General features: G+C 42.6%; 2 protein-coding genes across 8 annotated transcripts in view; one reads left to right on the top strand and one right to left on the bottom strand.

Annotated features, from left to right (window-relative positions):
• PSIP1 (PC4 and SRSF1 interacting protein 1) overlaps positions 1-1,936 on the top strand; it is a 42,577-nt gene extending 40,641 nt beyond the window's left edge. For all 7 annotated transcript variants that reach the window (XM_063321509.1, XM_063321510.1, XM_063321515.1 and 4 more), the window contains exon 17: positions 541-1,936. In XM_063321509.1, the coding sequence (XP_063177579.1) occupies positions 541-604 (64 nt within the window). In that variant the 3' untranslated portion in view covers positions 605-1,936. The remainder of the gene's footprint in view (positions 1-540) is intronic.
• Positions 1,937-4,374: 2,438 nt separating this feature from the next.
• Positions 4,375-22,200, bottom strand: SNAPC3 (small nuclear RNA activating complex polypeptide 3). The gene is made up of 9 exons (XM_063321516.1): positions 21,675-22,200; positions 14,106-14,183; positions 12,828-12,912; positions 10,845-10,949; positions 10,492-10,641; positions 9,123-9,205; positions 7,825-7,989; positions 6,680-6,787; positions 4,375-4,892 (listed from the first exon to the last, which is right to left on the bottom strand). Exons 1-9 carry the CDS (start codon positions 21,899-21,901, stop codon positions 4,745-4,747), a joined length of 1,149 nt encoding a protein of 382 aa, XP_063177586.1. The 5' UTR covers positions 21,902-22,200; the 3' UTR covers positions 4,375-4,744.
• Between the last annotated feature and the right edge of the window lie 660 nt (positions 22,201-22,860).

A 22,860-nucleotide genomic window follows, 5' to 3' on the forward strand; every position in this document is an offset into this window, starting at 1 on the left:
CGTTTGGTAAAAATATGTACTGTTTCTTGAGGTTACCTTAGTGTTTGGGACGCATAGTGGCTCATTTCTGGTAAGGTGTGTTAAGCCAGAGTGCTTCTCCACCTGAGCTGACACACATTGGGCTGTACGTACAGGGAGGGAACTTCCTGTGCTGTATAGATGCACACACGAGGGAAACTCGTGTATATGAGTTCTTGGAAAACTCATTGTGCCAATTTACTGCAATGTGACTTTACCTATGTATAGGGAGGGCTGAATGGAACAGAAGCTGACTTCTGAATGACCACTGTTTACAGCTGGTCACATACATTACTGTGATGTTAATTGCTACCAGCTCAGCTTTGCATTTGCTGCCAGTCAGAGAAAGAATGGAGACACAGCTGGCATTGCTACCTTGCTACCGGCTTCAGTTCTCCAGCTTTCATGCTCTGCTGAATGTACAGCAGCATCGCTTACTCCAGACAGTGTGCATTCATCTGGAGTAAGTCTTGCTCTCTGCATTTTTATTTGGTCATTAATGTTGCTTTATTCTGTTTCTAGGACGTGTGGTGAAGAGAGAGAGCTTGAAAAGCCAGCAAAAGATTCTGCCTTTGAAAGCAAATGATACCACTGGAGTCTTTTTTTAAAATACAAATTAAAGAGGATTGTTAAGTTTTGCATTTGAAATCTATAGACTGCTGAAAGTTTAAAATAATTTTATAAGCATAGTATTTTGAAGTTAAAATTTGTGGAATAAGAGCCCTTTCAATCTTGTTCTAAAAGTATTTAAACACTTTTGCCAATAGTTTTGTCCAGTATTAACAGGTAACACATTTCAAAATAAGAAAATTCCGTCTAGAAGACAAATGCTTACATGTTACAGGACTTAGAGTTGTAGTATATTTTTACCTGACTACCGTATGTCTAGCTAATAGCAGGAAAAAGTGTAAATACTTTTAACTGCCCAATTGCTTCATTTGTATAAAGCCCACTCTCTTCCTATGATACTGACCTCTGTTTGTGCATAGTTTTTCAACTCTTGTGGGGATGTCTTTTCACTGTGTTTTGTAGGAGTTGAAAACAGCATTTTTATAGCTATTAAAATGTTAATGTACGAGTATACTTAATCACTTTTTCTAAAGAAGTCTAGTCCTGTTCTTGCAAAACTCATTGTGCCAATTTACTGCAATGTGACTTTATGGTATGCTTTTGGTATAATAAGTATACTAGAATGAACTGTGTTTTCGCAGAACCTGTTGATGCACACTGGTTAGAAAACACTGTCTTGAACTATTTCTGAAATTAAAGATTTAAAACTGATAAAGAGACTGCTTCTTAATACTAACTTGTATAGACAAAAACATTCATAGGAAAAAGTGTCTGATTTTAGTACTATTTTGATTTTATTGACTTGGCATTAACTTGGGGATTTCTAACTTGAATTTTAAGAGAAACACTGGTCTTGAAACATGTGCTTTGCCTTGCATCAGAACTGGGAACAACTTGCGTGCGACTGGAAAATGGTATTTGACAGAGGCCAGCCAGGTTAGAAATTAGAGTTTAATATCCTAAGAATCTTGTTAGGGCGATTGTGACAGGGAAGGTGACGGTATTCCAGGTGTACATATAACCTTGTGCTGTGTCACCTTCAAGGCAGCACCAGAAAAACACGATTACAGCCTGGTGGAGACCAGTGCTTCTGAAACCGTAACTCACCCCATTCAACAAGGAAGAGTTTTTCAGTATTTTCAGCTTTTCCCTATTTCAAGTTCAATAACTTGTTACAATCTTTACTTTTGTTTGCAGTTCTGCTCTTGCAGTAACGGTAAGCAGCCAGATGTTCAGTAATAGGAAAAAGCAGCTTCAACACTCGCAGCCAGGTGAAGGTCAGTTAACTTCAGCACTGCTTTCAAACTTCCCTCTTTAACGGAATCTGAAAGTGACAGATTTATCTTGAGAATAATGCTGGGGTTTTTTTCCCCACTGAAATCATGCACTACTATGAATTAACTCCACCTTATTCTCCATCTCCTAATTCTGAAGAGATGAAAACTTTTTTCCTTAGCACTGCCTTTTTGCTGTTTGTTTTTTGTTTTTTTTTTCATTCTAGAATAGTAAACTGCGTAATAGTTTTAGGATCATAGGCATAACCTCTCCTCTTCACATCCATGGTTTAAGTAGCAACAAAAAATTCCTCACTAGTGACCAGAGGCACAGAAAAAAGCATAAAAAGCCTGAAATCAGAACTCAAGTATCTGATACTCCTTGTGCAAGCAGTATTACGTTTATTGTGTTCAAATTGTGTTTAGTCACCTTTGCTGGTTTGCACTAGTTATTTTTTCTTAATGTAACTTTGCCAGAATCCATCATGGTGAATGTTTTTTTACCATTCTGTATTACTCTGCTATCATTTATGTCAATGGATAGAGGCACATGCACACGTCTGCATATGTACCGATTTAAAAACATGATTTGTGCATATTTACAAATTCACCCGACCTTCCTGCCCGAAGTTGCAAGCAAAGGGGAAAGAGATGTGAAAAGTGCCTGGGGCAAGGCCTCCACGCTGGTAAATGACTTTTTGCACAAAACACAGTGGCACTCAGTTACAGTAGCACTTTGTAGTAACACACTGGCTGCCTTGGGAAATTAAAGTAACAAGCCACAGGCATTTAAAAAGTTTAATGATTAAATATTGAAGCCTGTATTTACAACGCAGAATCCACTTATGGGATTACTGGAAGTTAAAACTCAGCACAGAAAGAAGTTTTAGCTCACAGCAATATAGCAATCTTAACTATAAGATTTTGAATACAGCAATGTCCTGCACAAAGGTAAAAACACACAAGTAATGACTACACGCTACAATTGCTTATGAAACTTTTCATATGCATGATGGGTATGTACTTCTGTAATGAAATGGAAGGTGTTTACTTAGCAAAACCGGATAGCTTTGAGATCTTAAAGACAGTACCTCAGGTTAAACCTGAAAGATCAATAGCCGTGGCAGCTCCCAGTATGAAATTGTCCTCAGCAGATGACCATGATGCTTGGCCGCCAGAGATCCTGAGTTTCAGCACGCTAGTGTTTCACAACAGCCTGCTGCTATGGGGAGAGACTAACAAGCATGGCCATACAGCTAGGCCATCAAACAGCAGCTTTCTCATTCATCTTCCAGATGCAGGTAGTTACTCTGCACTGGATTTTGCATATTTCTACATACTTCTAGGCACAAAATCTATTTTATTGCCTTAGGAAACTAACGTTCCACTTTCACCGTCAAAAGTCTCTTTGTAAAGATATTGACTCAAAATAAACGTGTATTCTCACATAGGCATTTCCTGATTTTGACCATTCCTTTGTAGCAAAACCCCTTTGACCGAACAAAGAGGTACTGTGTATTCAGCAAGTACGTCAAATCCACCTTGTTTTCACACAAGTATTGATGAGCTAACATGCGTCTGTCTTTCACAACTGTTTCAGAGATAATGGGTCAACCATGCCACTACATCAAAGCGTTAAATGGGATGGATGCAGAGATGAAGCCCCTGGTTCATAGAATCACAGAATGGTTTCAGCTGGAAGGGACCTTAAAGATCATGTAGTTACAACCCTGCTGCCCTGGGCAGGGACACCTCCCACTAGACCAGGCTGCTCAAAGCCCCATCCAGCCTGGCCTTGAACACTTCCAGGGAAGGGGCATCCGCCACCTCCCTGGGCAACCTGTTCCAGTGTCTCACCACCCTCACAGTAAAGAACTTCTTCCCAATATCTAATCTAAATCTACCCTCTTTCAGTTTAAAACCATTACCCCTCATCCTATCGCACCACTCCCTGATAAAAAGCCCTTCCCTGTCTCTCCTATAGGCTCCCTTTAGGTACTGGAAGGCCGCTATAAGGTCTCCCTGGAGCCTTCTCCAGGCTGAACAGTCCCAACTCCCTCAGCCTGTCCTCACAGGAGAGGTGCTCCAGCCCTCTGCTAATCTTTGTAGCCCTCTGCTGGACCCACTCAAGCAGGTCCATGTCCTTCCTGTGCTGAAGACTTCAGAGCTGGACGCAGTACTCCAGCTGGGGTTTCAAGAGAGCAGAGTAGAGGGGCAGAATCCCCTCCCTTGACCTGCTGGCCATGCTTCTTTTGATGCAGCCCAGGATAGGGCTGGCTTTCTAGGCTGCAAGTGTAAACACATAGTTGTATGCTGCAAGTCTCCATTCACCTGCTTGGGCTTTTACTGCCAACAAACAGCAGCTTCTAATACGAGGAGTTCTCTGTTTTGTAGTTAAGCACAGGATCAACTCCCACAGCCGGATTGTGGCCAGCTTCTCTTTGCCTTATTGGAAGTATCGGACTGGCCTTAGCAAAATTACTTAATCTGCAGGGACAGCAGTTTTGAAATATATATTTGACCATAACTTTTTACTGGAAAGAAGTAAGGGGCTGGGTGAAAGATAGCATATGGAAGGAGAAATAGTTAAATGAAAGAGTAAATTCACATTTTGGCCACTCCCTTCTGCTGCTAAAGAAAGGAAAAAAAAAAACCAACCCACACAACCCCCCTGCCAATTGCCATGTTAGAATTCAGCATAAGGAGCCATCAAACAAGCTGGCAGAATTTCCAAGGGATCCTTCCACCTCAGGGGAGAGGATTAAAAGCGTAACCCAAAACCCAGTAGTACACTCAAAATTCAAGGTGTCTGGTGGTTGTAGCAGACAGAGCAACAGGTTCACCAACATAGTTCATTGAATTCATTCTGCCTCATGTCAGTTTCAGTTGAAAATCCCAGGATCAACATAAGGATATGCAAGAAACTCCCCCAGTTTATTGCCTTCTGCATCATAATGGAGCATCCGGAAACAAACATCACAGAAGAAACAAGGATCCTCTGGTGCCAGACTGTCATTGTTGGTTACCCACCTGCAAATTACAAAATACAAGTTTTTTCCATGTGAATCCAACACATTTGTGACAAACATCTCAACATTTTACTCAGAGGTGGGGATGGCAGCAATAAACTTCAGTATTAATGCTATACTGATCAGATACTACCTATATTGCCTGTCTCCCACCCCAGGCATCCAGCACTTTTCCAAACTCCAGCCCCATTCCATGTCAATCCCAGCTGCCACCTTATATCAGTACAGCAGCATTTCCTGAGCAACTCCTGAAACCTGAGTAGATGGTACAGTGCATAACAAAAAAAATAATTAATAGGAATCTTCTGTCTACCCTATGGCTATTTTAAGTCACAAAAGATAAATCTAATTTTCCCTTAAGGTAATAAACTGTGATACAGAGCAGACATGTGACTGACCCAAACTACTCTGAGTAACACCCAAATCCAGTTACAAGTCTAAAAGAAGGGCCTGGATGATGCAGACAAGACAAGGAGAGGATTGCCGCTCACTCCAGCAAGCACTGAAGTTAACGTGAACATTGCTGCCAGTACAAGGAGGGCCTGCCATGCCACCAAATTAATTAATTTATGGTAGCACTCAGAGGCCATGACAGCTCGAAGCCTCTAGTGATTAAAGATGCTATCGGCACAGATTAGAACATGCAGGACAGCCAGCCAAAGCAGTTCTGCTATCCATGGTTTAGCATCTCCCCACTTAAGCTTAGTGCTTAATCCTGGTTTTAATTTAATGCATTTACATCACCTCTGGTAATGCCCTCCCCATCCCATCTTTCCCCCATATTGACCCTTTGGCTCCACCTCCCCTTATGCCTCACACATTATAGCCACTTGTGAAGGCATCCTCGGGGCTCTGCTAGGAACACAAGGATGGGCTCCCATCACAAGCAGAATTGGCTCTTTGCCTGATTCCAGGGAAGTCAAAGGCCAAACAAGCAGGAAAACAAGGACACAGCTGCTGTGTCAAACTGAGGCTAAGAGTGTAAGCTGCCCTGGGGGAAAAACTGAGCAGTGGGTATTTTTGTAAATAAACCATTCAGACCTACAAAATCAGGGAGCCTAGCCTAGCCTATAGAACTTCTTTAGAGAAATTTCTACTATGTCTACTGAAAAGCTTTCTCATGTCTAAGTAAACAGCACTAAACTGTATAATAAAGAGTACGGAATTCACCTGCTGCTATCTTAACTGCAGAAAATCTGTGCATCACAAAATGTTCCTTCAAGTACAGCTCCACAGCACAGAGTTCTCAGGTAGAGGTTATGAGTTTACCTATGGGGAAAGCTACATGCCTTTTAAAAATCTCTAGATTTTACTATATTAAAGTTGGACCAGTCCATACGTCCCTCTTCATAGATGCTAGATTTAATGAAAGCTCTGTATGACTTCTGGCAAATGAATTTGAATCATGTCTTGTTCTTTGAATCATGTTTGGGGAAAAATGCAACGTTTTCCCCAAAAAGTAAGATTTTCAAAAGTAATTGATCAAGAGCCGAGCTCTATGTATGGAAAAGAACATGAGACAAATAATGAACCTCTTCATCATTTCAGTTCTTTTGATCATCCTTAATCATCATCTCCATATGAACACTACCTGCAGGAGGCCTTTTCCTAGGGAGAGAGAGGACAACTGCCTGAAGGGTAAGATTTCAGAATACTTGCATGAAGATTATTCACGCACCTTATCAAATACATACAGAGCTTTGATTTTTATTTTTTTTTAAGTTAGTAGCAGCACCCAGAAAGACTTATTTAAGAAGGCAAGATAAAAGGATTGAGAATGTAGCGTACCTGGCTGTATACATTTTGCACACAAAGCATTTTCTGGTACATAACCAGTGTTTCTTGATTAGCAAGGGATAGAGGTTCCTGTCCAGGCAGTCATCGTGATGAATGAGCCTTGAGGGAAATAAATAAATACATAAAAAACAATAAAGACTCAGCCACATTGGAATTTATCTGAACATAAGCATGGACACTGAAGATAAACAATGATTTAAATTCCTGTGTAAACTATGCTTAGCATTTCTTAACACAGATAGAAGACCTTGAGATAGACAGCTAGTTGTACCATCTGTGGATTTTATGGTCAGGAGTAATTCAGTTTGTGTAGTAACTCAGAATTTTTCAAACCACCCACTTTAGAGCGTCTTTTGAAAGCTTTTATCTCCTACATAGACTAATAGGCAAAAACATCACCAGATGAGTGTTTAGAGGCTCATTATCCTGAGATCATCTACTTGTAACATCTGTGCCCTTCTTTGGGTTGTATTCTTCTTGGGAGGCACCATTTATTAACAATGCTTAGGTACGTCAGGCTTCTGGGAACTGAAAATGATGTGTCACCCACTACAGATAATCAGAGGAGTGCTCTCTCTACACATTATGCACTGGCAGAGTATACACAATAGTTCTGCTGTTGATGTGGTTGCCACCTCACAGCCACCGTCACCACCTCCTTCTCTCCCTTCCCTATCCACTGCAGCCCACTATTTCCACTCATCTGTTCTCTTTTCAGTTCCTGCCCCTTAGCACCAAGTCTAAACTAACAAGTCCAGTTGACTCGTCAGCGTCTTTAACAGCATTCTGCTCCCAGTGCTCCAGAATCAGTATGTAAATCTGCCACACGCTGGGTCTGCACAGGAAGAGCTTTTCACTGTGGCTGCCACTACAACAGCCATGCCATGCTGGTTAGAAAACAGTCTTTTTATGTGGGCAAATTATTAAAAGAAAAAAAATGCAAGGGAGATTACTTTCTGCCTTGCAGAGGTAGTCATGTGTGTACGGAATAAAATCTTAAATAAGCCCTGCAGAAGGCGGCAGGATAATCTTAAAGTTAGTCTAACAAATATTCAGCATTTAGTGTCTGAAACATTTAATGTCCACACAGGGCTTGCTTTCAACTGCCTTAGGACGCCCAAAGAGCAGTAACTTACCTTATATCTGTGATGATAATGATGTGCTCACAGTCCCCTTGGTGGCAGAAAAGGTATGGAAAGCCAATTTTGAGGAACAAATCATTAAACCTGTAGTCCTCCATTTTAACAGACTGAAGATTTCCATAGCCTCTGTCATGAGATTCTGACCACTCAATAATTGTTCTGAAAACAGAAAGGTCATCAGCGTAGCAATGCTATACACTGAATGCACAGAAAAGGAAGACCTTGAGGCACATGCAAAATTCTTCACTGGGACACGGTTAAAAAGATGGAAATCAGCATTTTAATAATTCAAGTTACCAGCAGGTCATTTTTGCTCCCTTGGTCACTAACTTTGTTTTAAAGTATTAAAAAGCTTTTTTTGTTTACGCCAAAGAGAAACACAAAGCTGTCAACTGTACAGTTACATTTCCAAAATTTAGCACTGGAAGGGCACTGGTGACTGTTGCAATTATTTCTTGGCTTTTCAGCACACTCCTACGTACAATGCATTTCACTTCTACAACTGCACATATTATCACAAGCCCTTCCATGGACATCATTGCTGCTCACAGACAGAAAGAGAAGGTGCAAAATAATTAACTTCTCTGAAGTCACACACCAAGTCTGGCATAACAGAGTCCAAACTCACAGCTCTTCCATACCATCCATTTTAATATCTTGATCTCCTAAATCTCACTAGTGTGTCAACAACCCCATACTTCCATAAAATAAACTACTATGTGTAGTTTAAATGGATATTATTTGTGCTCAACCAGTGTAAGCTCCAGTTCCAAACAAGAGATACCTGAGACTCTTGGCAACGTCATCTCAGATTTCTTTTCCCAACAGTCACACAGTCCCCTTGCTGACTCTCCCATGAAGACATTCAGCGTATTTGCAAGACTGAGCAGAACAACTGACTTCCACGCAGCTGAGCTTCTTGCCTTTCTGACCCATCTTCTACCTCACAGGCAAGTCTTTTGGTGGTCATGACAACTAGAGAGGGCATTTTGGCACAGTACAGATTGGCACCTGTCACCTTCCACAGCAATGCCATCCCAACAGAGCAAACCGGGATTTGCAGGGAAAAAATGCATTCATGCCCTTTTCAGAAGGGAAGTGAGTGGAAAGAAGTACAGCAGGTAAATTTAAACTTCTATGTAAAAACCAATTCAACATGAAAAGATAGTAAGAGAAGTCCATTCTAGCTTCATACTCTAGACATTCCAGTCTTTAACACAGCACAAATCATAAACGAAATAAATTTCCTGTACCTTAAGATTTTCCTTAGTCAATGTCTACAAATACTGTACCTGCTCAGATCTCTGCACTCTGGGTATCTTTTATCATTATAAAAGATGCCTTCAAAATAAAAGAAAGCAGATTTGTAGAGATCCTGAAAGAGAGACAGAGAGAGAAGTCTGCATTACTGTTATGAGAGACTGAACACCTTAAACAAGAACATGTCAAAACCCAAGCAATTTAGGTATCTAAATTATATTAAGAGACCTCATTCTACAGGTTTCTAAAAAAAGCTTTGCAGTGGTTTTAGATGCTGATGTGACAATGAGGCTTATATGATTGCTGGCTATGCAGTTCCTCTGCTGATATTATTCTCAAGCCATTACAGGTTATTTTAGTGCTCTTCTCTTATTTCCATCCCCATCATAGCAGTCACGGATTTCTACACAAACACAGAACTGGAACACAAGCATCATTGCCCAAATTGCACAAATTAACTAACTGCACAGCACTGACTTAAAAAAAGCTTAATAATATTTTAAAAATTAGCAAGATGTAGTGTGTTGACCTTGGCTGACTGCCAGACCCTGCACCCAGTTGCTCTCTCACTCCCCTTCCTCAACAGGACAGGGGGAAGAAAATCAGTCGGGCAAGCTTGTTGGTTGAGACAAAGAAAGTTTAATGAGAAAAGCTATGGCCACACACAGAAACAAAGCAAAGAGAGATTTATTCTCTACTTCCCACCAGCAGGCAATGTCCAACCACTTCCTCTGGGCCTCAGCATGAGTAGTGGTTGCTTCGGAAGACAAATGCCTTAACCATGAATGGCCTTCACCCTCCTTTCCTCCAGCTCTTATCGCTGAGGACATCACATGGCTTGGGACGTCCCTTTGGTCAGTTTGGGTCAGCTGTTCCTGTTTATCTCAGCTATGTCCCTGTTTATCTCAGCTATGTCCCCTTCTGGCCTTTTGCCCACCCCCAGCACGCCAGCTTTGGGGAGACCCTGCAGAGACAGCCTTGAGGCTCTGCAAGCACTGCTCAGTAATAGCCAAAACACTGGTGTGTTATCAACCCTGTCTAGCCAAAAATGCAAAGCACCACACTACATGGGCTGCTGTGGGGAAAGTTAACTCCATCCCAGCCAGACCCAGTACACCTGATCAGGACAGACCACACCACAAAATACTTTTTGCTGAAATGACAGAGAATTATTGCAGTCCTGTCCCCTTCACATGTGCGTGCAAAATTTTTGCACAAAATAAATCAGCTTGGTAACACCACCAGGAAGTATTTATCGGCAGTGCAACCCGCAGGCAGAACCAATGCAGCTGAATTTAGTGTTGAACTAAAAAAAAAAAAAAAACAGAACTCTGCCTCCCTCTCTCCTGTAGGTTTTCAAAACTCCTACACATGTAGAGGGTTCCACATAGAAGGTTTTACCTTGCTGATGTGCTCTGGTGCTTGATCTGGCTGACTGCTGAACTCACCACCTATCTGGAGGTCACTGACGCAGGAAATAGAGTCTCTCAGCTCGGTGAGCTTCTGGCTGCCCAGTACAAGGACTGTCTGATATGGTTTGTGATCTTTATGCTATGAAGAAAAGCACATACAAGCTTCAAATAAAAATCACTTGTCAGCATATGGCACATTATTTCTCTGTACGAGATTTTTAACAGCATTTTGCCTCAGCTCCTCAGTGGACTCACTGATTTTAACTGCTTGGGAAAACAAGGTATTTATTATCCAGGTAGGGAAGAGACATCAGAATACAACCTAGAGAATTTAGTACCAACCTTCTGAAATATGACAGGATAGAAGATGTTCAGAGTTAAAAGCAGTTCTCCCTCCTCAACTAGATCTGTTGGATTTTCTGGCCTCTTTCCAATTGCATGGGACTCCTGGAAAAATCAAGATACATATATATATATTTATTATATTAGCAATCACTTATATATCATAGCCCCTGGATAAAAGTTTGAGAAATGCTGTTCTAACTGTAACTTGTTTATAACTGTGCAGCCTACTGAATTGATAACAGACTACTTCCTCCAAGATGGAAAGATGAGAAACTGCTGTAATTACTGATTTCAAGCATTTTCCTTCATTTCTCAGTTCTGGAGAAGCTGAGATCCTTTCAGTAAGTACGAGATTGTTGGGTACTCCTTGGCTATTGAGAGGCCCTGCATAAAGGAATTAAAGCCTGCTGCCACTCTGCCCTCATGGAACCCCGCTGCTACCAACTTCCATTGCTTAATGCTTTGAAATGCTCTTTGAATGCTTTCATGTGTCAAGGGGGATTGCAACGCTCAACTTGAGAAAGACTGACCTAGAAACCAGCCATAGGATGAAGTATATGAAATCAAAATTAGTGCAACACTTCCTCTTATTTGGGAAGCTTGACATAGCTAAGGTCTCAATTTCTCCAAAATCCAAAGTCAAAATCCAGCACTGCCCTTGCCACATTACTAAGTTTTAGAAAATAAATGGAAGCATTTCCACATTTCCATCCTACTTTGTGCTTAAGATGTAGCCCAGATGTGAGAATGAGGGAAGGCACTTTTCTGTGGCAGTCAGTTTCCTCCTTTTTCAACAAATCAAAAGAGAATACTGACGGCACAAACACTTCGTACCAGCACAAAGTGTTCTTTAGATTTAATAACAGAAGCATGGACTGCTGTGAGACTTCAGTTCAGAGACACTTGTGCACTGTCCCTTGCACCTTCCTTCTTCACATGACACATTCCAAACTCATGTTTCTTACTGCACTCATCCTGCTCTAGGACACCATGCTCCCCTAGCTCTAACTCAGAAACCAGTTACCACAGCTTACTTAAAGGATGCAGTAACTGACTATGTGCTCATTCTTCAGGAACCGAAATAAGATACAACTCATTGAAACTCTTTATGAAGATTTCTATTGCAAATATTTTCTCAGATATACCCTAGCCTAAGAGTCCAACACGGCTGTTGCATCTCAACTGATAAGTCATGCGCCTGGGCCTCTGGACAGTTGAAACAAGATCACTCATGACAGACGAGGAAACTTCAAGGGGAAAAAATGTTCAACAGTCACAAGTTAGGCTCCTTCCTCACTATACCTCCATCCCTAATTTTTACAGTAGTTTGTGGCTTGCTCGTTCAAGCCACGGACTACAGCACTGCAGAATTTATGAACTTTAAGATTTCTTCACAACCATTAAAGTCCTAAACAGGAAAAATTAAAAAAGAGGTACTAAGCATAGTTAAAGGAGTTCCAAGATGGCTTATGAGGAGCTGATCACTACACTCCTGGTTCTTGCCAACTCAGAATGGCTGAGACACTTGGGTTACAAAGCTCAGAATTAGGAACTTTATGCCACCATGCTCCTCTTTAGTCTTCCTCTTTAAGCCCTACATAAACTAGCTCACAGTCAGTTGCACACTAAAGCTTAGAGTCCATGGAGCAAAAACTTCATGCATTTTGTCTAGTTCTGAAATAAGTTCACATGAGGCTCAGTACACTTGATCTCCTACACACTGCTTTAGTAGCAACCAAGTAAAAGTGGTAATGAGCTGGAGCTCCTCCTCACTACAACCGGTAGTAACAAACTGTAAGAGCAGAGTTCCTGTCCTAGCTTTCTATAAAATGTCTTTAATCATTACCTGCAAACTCATATCTGCAAACATTTAAAGTGCATAGAGATTCACAGTGATCAAAAAAAAAAAAAAAGGCAACCAGAAATTAGATTTTGGCTGTGCTGAACTCTTGAGATCCTACAAGATGACGGGGAACTTACCATCTCATAGGCGAGAGTTTCTTGTCTGCAAGCCCGATCCACAAGGATTGTTTCTTCTCTCCTGTCTAATGCCTTCTTTCTAATTCTGCGGGGCAGGAACACAGGACAAAATTTCATTCAGCAACTTCCATGCAGAATCTCTAGGTGTATTTTTACATGACACAAGCCACTACAGTACAGCTTTCAAGGAGACGGACTTCTGGCCGTCTTAATATGACAGACTAACTTACAATAGCCTAGTCTCCTGACACCCATAAAACCACAGGCCGGCTTGTGGATTTCAGACTGTGTTTTTCTGTCCCCTAATCTACAAATTACATGTGGTTTGAAGAGGCTTTCCTAGAAAGAGCACTTTGGTACCTTTGAGGAACCTGTTTCAACTATCCCTCCCACTTCAGACAAACTCAATTCATGTTCAAGAAAAAAACCCACAAATACCATTAACCCCATGAGATCGATACTTTTCCCAAAACAACTTCAATATCATTTGATGAAGGAAGAGTATCATACATAGAATAGCTACTAAAATACATGTATTTAACCACTGCATGAATACCAAATCCTTTTTAACTTCTGGGACAAGTCTATTTACCCTCCAGACCTTCCTGAAGGTTTTCAGTAACAATTGGACTTAACACTGATCACAACCTTAACACATTTCTTGTGTTAAGACTGAAACTACTCAAACTGAAATTCAAGTACAGCAAAGGCCTGAACTGGTCGAATTCAAAGTTCACTAACTGATAGAAACTTAACACATATTGCCCAACCTCTGAAATCCACTAGTAGTATATTCATAGATATGCACCAGTAGTATCTTTATAGAATTGTATAAGGAGTGGGTTCAGATAAAGAGGTATCTGGCTACAACTTCAGTACTTACACTTTGGCTGTGACTGTGGGTTACTAGAGGTAAGAGCTACAGATCTATTTCACAACGCTTTGGAGAAACCTCCTACATGTGATTATGAGAAGTGCCCCGCACGCTCAAAATTTAGGCGCTAATCCAAAAGTACCTACGTGCAGAAATCCTAAATTAATCCAATAAGAAAGATGGCACATTCTGTGTATGTTAATAAAAAATTCATAATAGCATTCAAGCAGAGGCTCATACCAATTACCCTGTCATTAGCTGGTGTTTCTGCCCTGAGGGTATTTCTGCTTCAGAAAGTGCACCACCGCCGGGAAAAAGAACAAGCAGCCAGCCAGGCTTTTGTGTGTGCTTGTTTGCCACCCCACCCCAGATCAGCATACTGTGAGTGTACCATAATGACATACCGAAGAGTTTGCAGACTGCTATCTTCAGGAATAACATCTGGGTCCTTTTCTTTATCAGAAGACATTAACATATCAATGCTAGAGCAACAAAGAAAATAACCATTATACATTTTTTCATACTTACTTCATAATGAAAAATCAGTTGAGCTATTCTTAAAAGGAACAAAGAAAGCAAAATGTGAATAAACAAGATATAGTTTGTATAGCCTAATTCAGGGCAAAAGGGCAGTACCGTTGTTAAGATAAAGAACCAGAAGACAAAGAGTCCTGGAGTTTATACCTGGCTTTCACAGAGACTGGGTAAATTTTATCTTTATTTTGCATTCTGCCTAATGGAGCATAGCTGTCTAGAGAAGTTTAACAAGCCCCATTCAAAATGTGTGTCCAATACTTACTATAAACTAAAAACACCACTTGACTTTTTCAAATGTTATCCACCTACTCTGATTTTCTGATGACACATCGCAAAACAGATTCAACCAAAAGGAATCATCAACTTATACGGTAAAGCTAACACACGCCTCCATAGGTATGAACCTGGGCGAGCCACCACATTTACATGAGCTGTCATTGCTGTTTTAAGGCATTACTTTATGCCACACTTCTTCCAGTGGGAATAAGACAACACTTCTGCTAGAAGTGACAGGCCCATTCTTCCTTGTATCCTTCTTGCCATCCGGAAACCCTTTTCAGCCTCACTCTTCTTGTATTCGCACAGAAACCAAAGTAAAGCTAACCATAGTTTTCTGCTGCAGAAGAAGTCACTGCAGGATGTGGGAAGGAAAAGCGGAACTGGTTTTGGCTGCAGCAATGATTTAAACTGATCATACAAATGTTAGGTTTTCATAACATAAATGAAGATGTAACTTCTCATAAACACGCTAAAAATAAGTGAACCTTATGGAATACCATATCCGCTCTCCTGCCACAGTTTTATAATATAAAGTTCCCCCACGGCATTCCGCAAACAGACCAAACGATCCACCTGAAGGCACCAGATTAGACACTATAATAGGGGCTAACACTATAATAGGGGCTAACAGTGTCAATTACCGTTTTAGAAACCTATAGAATAATGCTGACTCAAAGACAGTAATAATTTTGTATTAGCCACAAAAGAATTTTATCTAACTTTAAAAAAGTCTGAGAAAACACTATTTAAAACAGAGTAATATCACCTGCTTTGAATCAGACTTGATCTCTTTTGTCTCTGTACTGTTTGCAGACCACGTAACATCAGGGTTTGTAACACTGCCTAAGTCCACCGCCCAAGTCCATGGGCAGTTTGAATCCCAGCAAACTCTTGTGCTCTTTACCATTGGTAAAGTCCAGGAAAAATTTTTGGAGTGTACCATTTATTCTCAATGTAATTTATGATTTGATTCTATTCTTTTTCATTATAATCTGATAATGTTCCCCATAGTCTGATAATGTTCCCCATGTCAACAATACTTAGCTAAGTAATACTATCACTGCAGTAATGAATAAGCCTTTAGAGTGGAACCGGACAGGAGTATACAGTAATTGAGAAATAGAAGTTTGGAATGAACTTGTATCAGCTAACCATAAGCAAGAGTCAGACACAAAATTTTGGCTGGGGGTAGATGGCCTAGTGCTGACGACCCAATAAAGTCACTCTGTATTAAAGATAATTTGAATTTACTATTGTTAAGTTAGTTTCTTACCATCTAGCAGCACACAAAGAGTTTTAACCTTCCTGTCTTACAAATTTCGTCCCAAACAGAAACCCATTCTTTTCAAGTTACTGAGAAAGGGGGATTCCTTCAGAAGCACCATTTTAAAATAAACTATGCAGGAATTAGTTACAACCTCCTGAAAAGAGAATAAACCTTACCCTTAGGTTCCCACTTGAGGAAGTGGCAGCAGAGACAACTGAGTAAATCCTGTATCAAGTGCAGACGGAACCACCGCTGGGGAGTAGTAATTTAACTAACATAAAGGAGAAGAACAGCACTTTGGAGAACACAGAGCAAGCATTAGCCGTTTAGATGGGGCTGTTCTCCATTCAATGTAGATTAGTGTTATGAATAGCCCACCTAATGAAGAAATGTATAGCCCCTGAGAGGTAAAGGAACTCACAACTGACCCTCGTGTGGAACAGACAACCTACCTGCATGACCAGACTATTTAAGTCTTCCTGTGACCCCATTCACTAAAATGCCCCGAGTCACTTGAAGATCTGACATTTTTAAGAAATGACTGTGTATTTTACTCTTTAAACACCACACATGTTATTTGCAAGACGCAAAAACGTCTATTACCTACCACTGTGAAGTTTCACCTACATCAAAAGTGACAGTTTCCCATTTCCCTTCTATTCATACATACAGTGTCAGAACTCACCAACAATACTTTTATTTCCTTCACTCACACAGTTCTAGGCCAGGGATCCACACTAGGGCTCTAGTATCCACACTATGCCCACTAATTGCCTGCTGCAGGAAAAAAAAACGAACGTTCCCCAGAAAACATCTCCAAGCAGACAGCGTGTAAAATAGCTGGCAACTGCTTCCCCTTTTTCCTTTTAAGGACAGAAAGGTACCTAGTACAAAGAGAAACTGACACTGAATCCTTGACAAGTTCCACGGACCCTTGCAAGCCCAGACACCACCACTTCTCAGTCCTGGAAAGTCAGAAACCCTCAATTTCTAAAGGAATGTTACATGCAGAGCACCTTTTTCAGATTTTTCAGTTAGACTAACAATTCATGACATATGTCATTGTATCGCATGCACTGAAGCCTTGAAAGGCTTTGCTGTATGGCCTTTTACACAAGCCATGCTGCACCTCCTTCTGGGTAACTCCACTGCAGCCAGCTGAACCACATCACTAATATTTGGTCCATGCTCCTGGGGAAACTAGGCTTTACAAATGTAGAATATATGCTAATCCCTCCAGAAATGAAAGCTAAGTAGTGTCATACACCTAAGAGATCAAAGGGCAAACAACAGAAGTCTGCACCAGGCACACACCTCACTCCTGACAGCCACAAGCACAGGATTCCACCACATCCCCACGCAGAATATTCCCTACATGCAAGACAAATACACTCAGTGCACTCAGTTATGGTAGAGGGGAAAACACTGGCCATAATGTTTAATGGACACTGAGGTGAACTGCAGGAGAGTCTTGAGGAACAATAGTTGAAGGTCTCGCTTGAAAAAAGCATGAAAAGTGTTACATGAAATTTATGTCCCCTAGAAAGATATTTTAAGGTGGCTAGAAATAAAAAGGCCAAAGGCAAGTCCGTGGAAAGTTGGACATGGAAACAGACAATCAGTGAAGGCTTTAATCACCGTGACTTTACTTTTCTCAGAATATTCCTGTAGCACGAGCTTTCTCAGTTCTAGAAATTAGAAGATGCTTTAGTATTTTGCCTGATAATTTCATAGCAAGCAGATACAGTGCTTATATTGCATACATTTTAAGGGCAGTACTTTCATCACCTTTGAGACACTAATACTACAAGACGCTAAATACTAATATGTTAAGACGCTAATGCTAGCTTAATGCAGCTTTATAACACATCCCTAGAGATATTTACAAATACCCCTCCTAATAAAACAAGAAGGTGAATCAGGGCTGAAGTGGAATAAGGTATCTGCAAGCCTCACCTTCCTTGACCTACCGAAAATCCACATTGATTTGAATCTTAGCCTGCCCTACATGCACACAACAAATCACCCAGAAGGCAAAACAGAATAACATAATTTAGCATCTCCAACATTCAAGTACTTCAGTCACTCAAAACTAAAAAATAATGAATCCCAAGGTAAACCTCTTCGCTCACAGACTGCTAAGGTGTTTGTTCAAAACTTAAAACCTTACCCTTCTGACGCCTTGGTCATTTAAGAGAACTAATGATGGAATCTCCTAGCTATGAACACCATTTTTACAGCTGTTTAAAATCTGATGAAAACCCAGGCAATCTGTGTAACAACTATCTGCGTACAACTTGCAGTATGCAAAGCACCTTTACTAAGTCAAATTCAAGTCAGTGAAGATGGATTTTTCTTTCCTGCATTGTTTGCAGGAATGTATTACAGAAAAAAAATAGAAAAAAAAAATCAACCACACACACTGAAATGCACAGAATTAAACCGCATTTAAACATTACACCATTTCTCCTCACCAGGAGACTCTAAATCATCAAGAATACTTAAAAGTATGCTATGTCACTATATGCTAAAAAAGATTTAACTATGGATATTGAAAAATTTCATCCTGAGTCTATGAAAGATTCTCTTAACCTATTACTATTTTAAAAATAGATATAGGCGGAGTATCCACGTCTTCCCATCTGACTTCTGCCCAAAGAAAATCTCCTTAACTTGTCAGAAGTCCCCTTACAAGTAGTTCACAGCCAGAAAAAAAATCTGTGTTTATATGCAGGATGTGTTCATTTCAGTGCCTAGAAAACCGTATTTACGACAGTGTGACCCCAAAGCACCACAGAACAGATCCTGGTGCAGCCCAGTGTTTTCAGCTCTTCTCAAGGGAAGAATACAAACAGCTCAGAGCAGGCGAGTGAAAGTGATCAGAGGTAGAGATTTGAGGTTGGCCAATGTTAAGGAGAGACTCAAGAGGCTAGGACTATTTAATTTAAAAGGAAAAGCACATGGAGATTAGGGATTGGGATTTCCAGCCTGCACAGGGGAAAGGTCACACCAGGATGCGCAGGTTTATCTTCATTCTCCTGCAAAGCCAACAAGCAGCTGCCAGATGATCTGTTCCCTCCCCTTCACAGATTGCCTGTCCTTTTTTTCTTTCCCAAACCTTCTCCCTACACAGCACCACTTTCCACAGTACAGTCAGCAGCAGACAGCACTGCTCTGTATCACCAGCAAACTCAGACAGCAGGTGAAGTGTAGCAGTTGTAGACTGAAGAAAGCAGAAGAGAAGAAAAAGCAGAATCAATGAAGGGAAAAATAAATAAAGCATAGAAAATATGCTTGGAATTCAAATGAAGACAGCAACAGACAGGCTCAAGCAACAGGGTTACCCAGAGAACAAGCCACAGCACAGGAGCAACCAGAGACTACCTCTGCCCTGGGAAAACTTGCAGAGTATTTCCCACAGTTGCTGCCACACCAGAATACACGTTTTTAATATGTTTTTAATACTTTTATAATACAAACGTCAGTCTCTACTTTTACTAAGCCTAGTAATGGTAAAAAACTATCCTAGTGACCAGAACTATGACAGCTGAAGCAATGCATTGTTTTAGCTAAGTTAGCATTAGAAAAAGAATAGCTGGCAGTGTCTCAATAAAGCCTTTTTTAAAATATTGGGGTTTGCTGTCATGTTATCCCCCTAATTTGGGATATAACTCTGAAAACATTAGAAGAGCATGCTCCTGACATACCCCCTGCATTTTTTCATATGCATCTTGCATGTGGAGCACCGAAGGAAAAGCCATCAAGAAGAGCTCAATATATAGTGCAATTCTAGCTACATTTAACAAATTATGCCTTCTGCATCACATCCGAGATTATGTTCATTCTATTCAGTGTATGAAAGTGAATAATCTCCATCTTGCATTTGAAATGGCTCGTAAATACTTCTGTGTCTTTGAAGAAACAGTAACTGAAGGACAGAACTTGCACAAGTTCTGCTAAAGTCGCTACACAGATAGCAGGAGAACTCTGTCATGTGACATCTTCCTTACTGATGAGCTACAAACCATCAACTGTGATGCCTTCTGCAGGAATTAGTCTGAAATCATGCTTTTTCTACAGGTGAGAGACAATTCTCACTATTCATGTGACCTGAAAGCCTTCCAGCTTTAGCATGTTAGACCCCGCTGCCGCAACCCCTAGATGGTTCTCTTCCTCTTTCAACACAAGTTTGCAATTCATTGGTCTGCAAATGTAAGTGAAGTTACCAGTGCAAAACAAGAGAACATTTCTTCTTTCCCATCCCCAGTGCCACCCCAGCTGCTGGGGCAAACAGCACTATCCCTCGCACAAAGAAGCACTTGCATAACTTTGCCTTCACCACCAACCAGCCTTGACAAACCAGAGGCTAAGGATCCCAACAAGCTCAACAGTCAATGTATGTTGTCGGATCTCATCTAAATGATGTTCACAAAAACCAGCTGCCTGGCTCTTTTTCTTCATATAAGGCATGCCTTTCATTTTGCAACTGGGGCCTCCTAAAACTACATACACATTCAGATACCTTAAGTTTTACCTAACGAGTAATATGTAGCTAAGTATTTACTTAATTAACTTGGGAAGTTAATCATAGAATGTGTTGGGTTGGAAGGGACCTTGAAAGGTCACCTAGTCCAACCCCCCCGCAGCAAGCAGGGACTTCTTTAACTAGATCAGGTTGCTCAGAGCCTCATCAAGGCTGGCCTTGAATGTCTCCAGGAATGGGGCCTCCACCACCTCTCTGGGCAACCTGTTCCAGTGTCTCACCACCCTCATTGTAAAGAACTTTCTTTAGGTCTAATCTAAACCTACCCTGCTCTAGTTTAAAACCATTGCCCCTCGTCCTATCGCTACACGCCCTTGCAAACAGCCCCTCCAGAGCTTTCCTGTAGGCCCCCTTCAGGTACTGGAAGGCCACTATAAGGTCTCCCCGGAGCCTTTCTTCTCCAGGCTGAACAACCCCACCTCTCTCAGCGTGTCTTCACAGAAGAGGTGCTCCAGCCCTCAGATCATCTTTGTGGCCCTCCTCTGGACCCAATGAACAGGTCCATGTCCTTCTTGTGCTGTGGGCTCCACAGCTGGAGACAGTACTCCAGGTGGGGTCTCACAAGAGCAGAGTAGAGGGGGAGAATCACCTCTCTGGATCTGCTGGACACGGTTCTTCTGATGCAGCCCAGGATGCGATTGCCCTTCTGGCCTGCAAGCGCACATTGTTGGCTCATGTCCAGCTTTTCATCCATGAGTACCCCCAAGTCCTTTTCCACAGGGCTGCTCTCTATCACATCATCCCCCAGCCTGTATTGATAATGAGGATTGTCCCAATCCAAATGTAGGCCTTTACACTTGGCCTTGTTGAACTTCATGAGGTTTGCTTGGGCCCACCTCTCTAGCTTGTCCAGGTCCCTCTGGACGACATCCCATCCCTCTGGCACATCGACTGCACCACTCAGCTTAGTGTTGTCAGCAAACTTGCTGAGGGTGCACTTGATCCCACTCTCTAAATCATTGATGAAGATGCTGCACGGCACTGTTTGTTCATGAATTCAAGGCCATAACATAAAGCTTCCGCCAGTGGAGCACCAACCCTCCTAAAGAACGCTGTTTTCCTTCTCTGTTGCCTATTTACCCGGGAGATAAAAACCCCAGGTGGCACAGACCCAGGAGAGGCAATTCAGGAATGGTTTTGCCCGGGCACCTCCCGCCTCCCTTGAGGAACGGCTGCACCCCCGGCCCGGGGCGGCCTCCCCCTCCCCGCCACCCAGCAAGGCCGACAGCTTCCCTCTAGGGCCGCAAATCCCCGCCTGGAGATACCAGGTGGTTCCAGCCCTTCCTTGGGCTAAGCAGCCCCGCCAGGAGCGCCCCTCCACCCCCCGCCCGCCGGCCCGGCCGCCACCTGCAAACGGCCCGCAGCTCGGCCACCGTCTCCTCCGCGCAGCCCAGCTCCGCCGCTACCGCCGCCTCCGCCGCCTCGGCCGCTGCCGCCTCCGCCGCCAGCGAGAGGTCGGCCGGCCCCAGCTGCTGCCGCCAGCAGCGGCCGAGGGTGCCGAGGTGGAAGGCGCGGGTGTACAGCTCCGCCGCCTCATAGTCGGGCGCCTGCCCCGCAGCCTCCACCGCCGCCATGGCCGGCGCGCGGCCCGCTGGGGCCTGTAGTCCCGCCGCCGACGGCCGTTAACGGCCGCCACGGAAACGCGTCATGGCGACCTCAGACCCCGTGGGCCGCCCCGGGCGCGGCGGGTGGCTGGAGGCGGGGAGGCCGCCGAGGAGGTGCAGGGCCGCCGGCCGGAGCGCTGCCGGTGCCTGCCGGGTGATGGGAGCGGGGGGTGATGGCGGGCAGGCCGCCGCCCCCAACAGACGGTAGGGCCCGAGCGGCCGGGGGGGAAGCGGGGGAGGCTGCGCGGCGGGAGTCAGGCCGCCGAGCCTGGGGGGAGCTGTGTCTGGCCGTCACGGGAGGGGAGAGCGGCTGCGGGGCTCCTCCTGCCGTGCTGGAGGGTGCCCGGCGCCCCGCCGTAAACAATCCTGAAAATAAAATGATCTCAAGTCATTAAAAATGTACCGTGCCCGTGATGTTACAGCGGTATGAAGTCTTTCATCGTGCTTTATTGAAAAATTGCATTTTTTTCTCTTACCGAAGTGAAAACTTACTGCTTTGCCAACGCTTTTCTTTTATGGCATTAGGGTGTTTAATCATACAGTGATCAGGGTTCCTGAGATATGTAACAGCTTATTTTTCTAGCACCGCTTGTGCCATCGCTTTAAAGAAATATATCTGTTGTCCTCCACCTTTCTTCCTAGGCATGTGAGTTTAATGATGCGCTCCCGTTACTCCAGGAGCAATTTTTCAGGGAATACACAAAGAATGACACAGTGGACAATTGCAGAATATTCTTGTGTTAGAGCACCTGGGAACGCCCCTCTGGAACTGTGACAAAGCTGCCATAAGCACAACCTGTTAAGAAAGAGGCAGCAGTAATTCTGGATTGTGCTAACCTGATACACCTCTTGCACGTACCAGCTGAACCACAGCCTTCGCATTTGCTTCAAGCCAAAATATCCTATTACTTCTTTGAGTAGGAAAGTAA

This window comes from Chroicocephalus ridibundus, chromosome Z (assembly GCF_963924245.1).
Source record: "Chroicocephalus ridibundus chromosome Z, bChrRid1.1, whole genome shotgun sequence".
NCBI classification, from domain to species: domain Eukaryota; kingdom Metazoa; phylum Chordata; class Aves; order Charadriiformes; family Laridae; genus Chroicocephalus; species Chroicocephalus ridibundus.

What these genes read in the sequence shown, in the direction of transcription:
- SNAPC3 (XM_063321516.1), bottom strand. Translation starts at nt 21,901, where the DNA reads ATGGCGGCGGTGGAGGCTGCGGGGCAGGCGCCCGACTATGAGGCGGCG. An exon ending in GAGCTGCGGGCCGTTTGCAG is followed by an intron (nt 14,184 to 21,674) that starts GTGGCGGCCGGG and finishes TTGTTGCTCTAG; the next exon opens with CATTGATATGTTAATGTCTT. An exon ending in GAGTGCAGAGATCTGAGCAG is followed by an intron (nt 7,990 to 9,122) that starts GTACAGTATTTG and finishes TTCTGTTTTCAG; the next exon opens with AACAATTATTGAGTGGTCAG.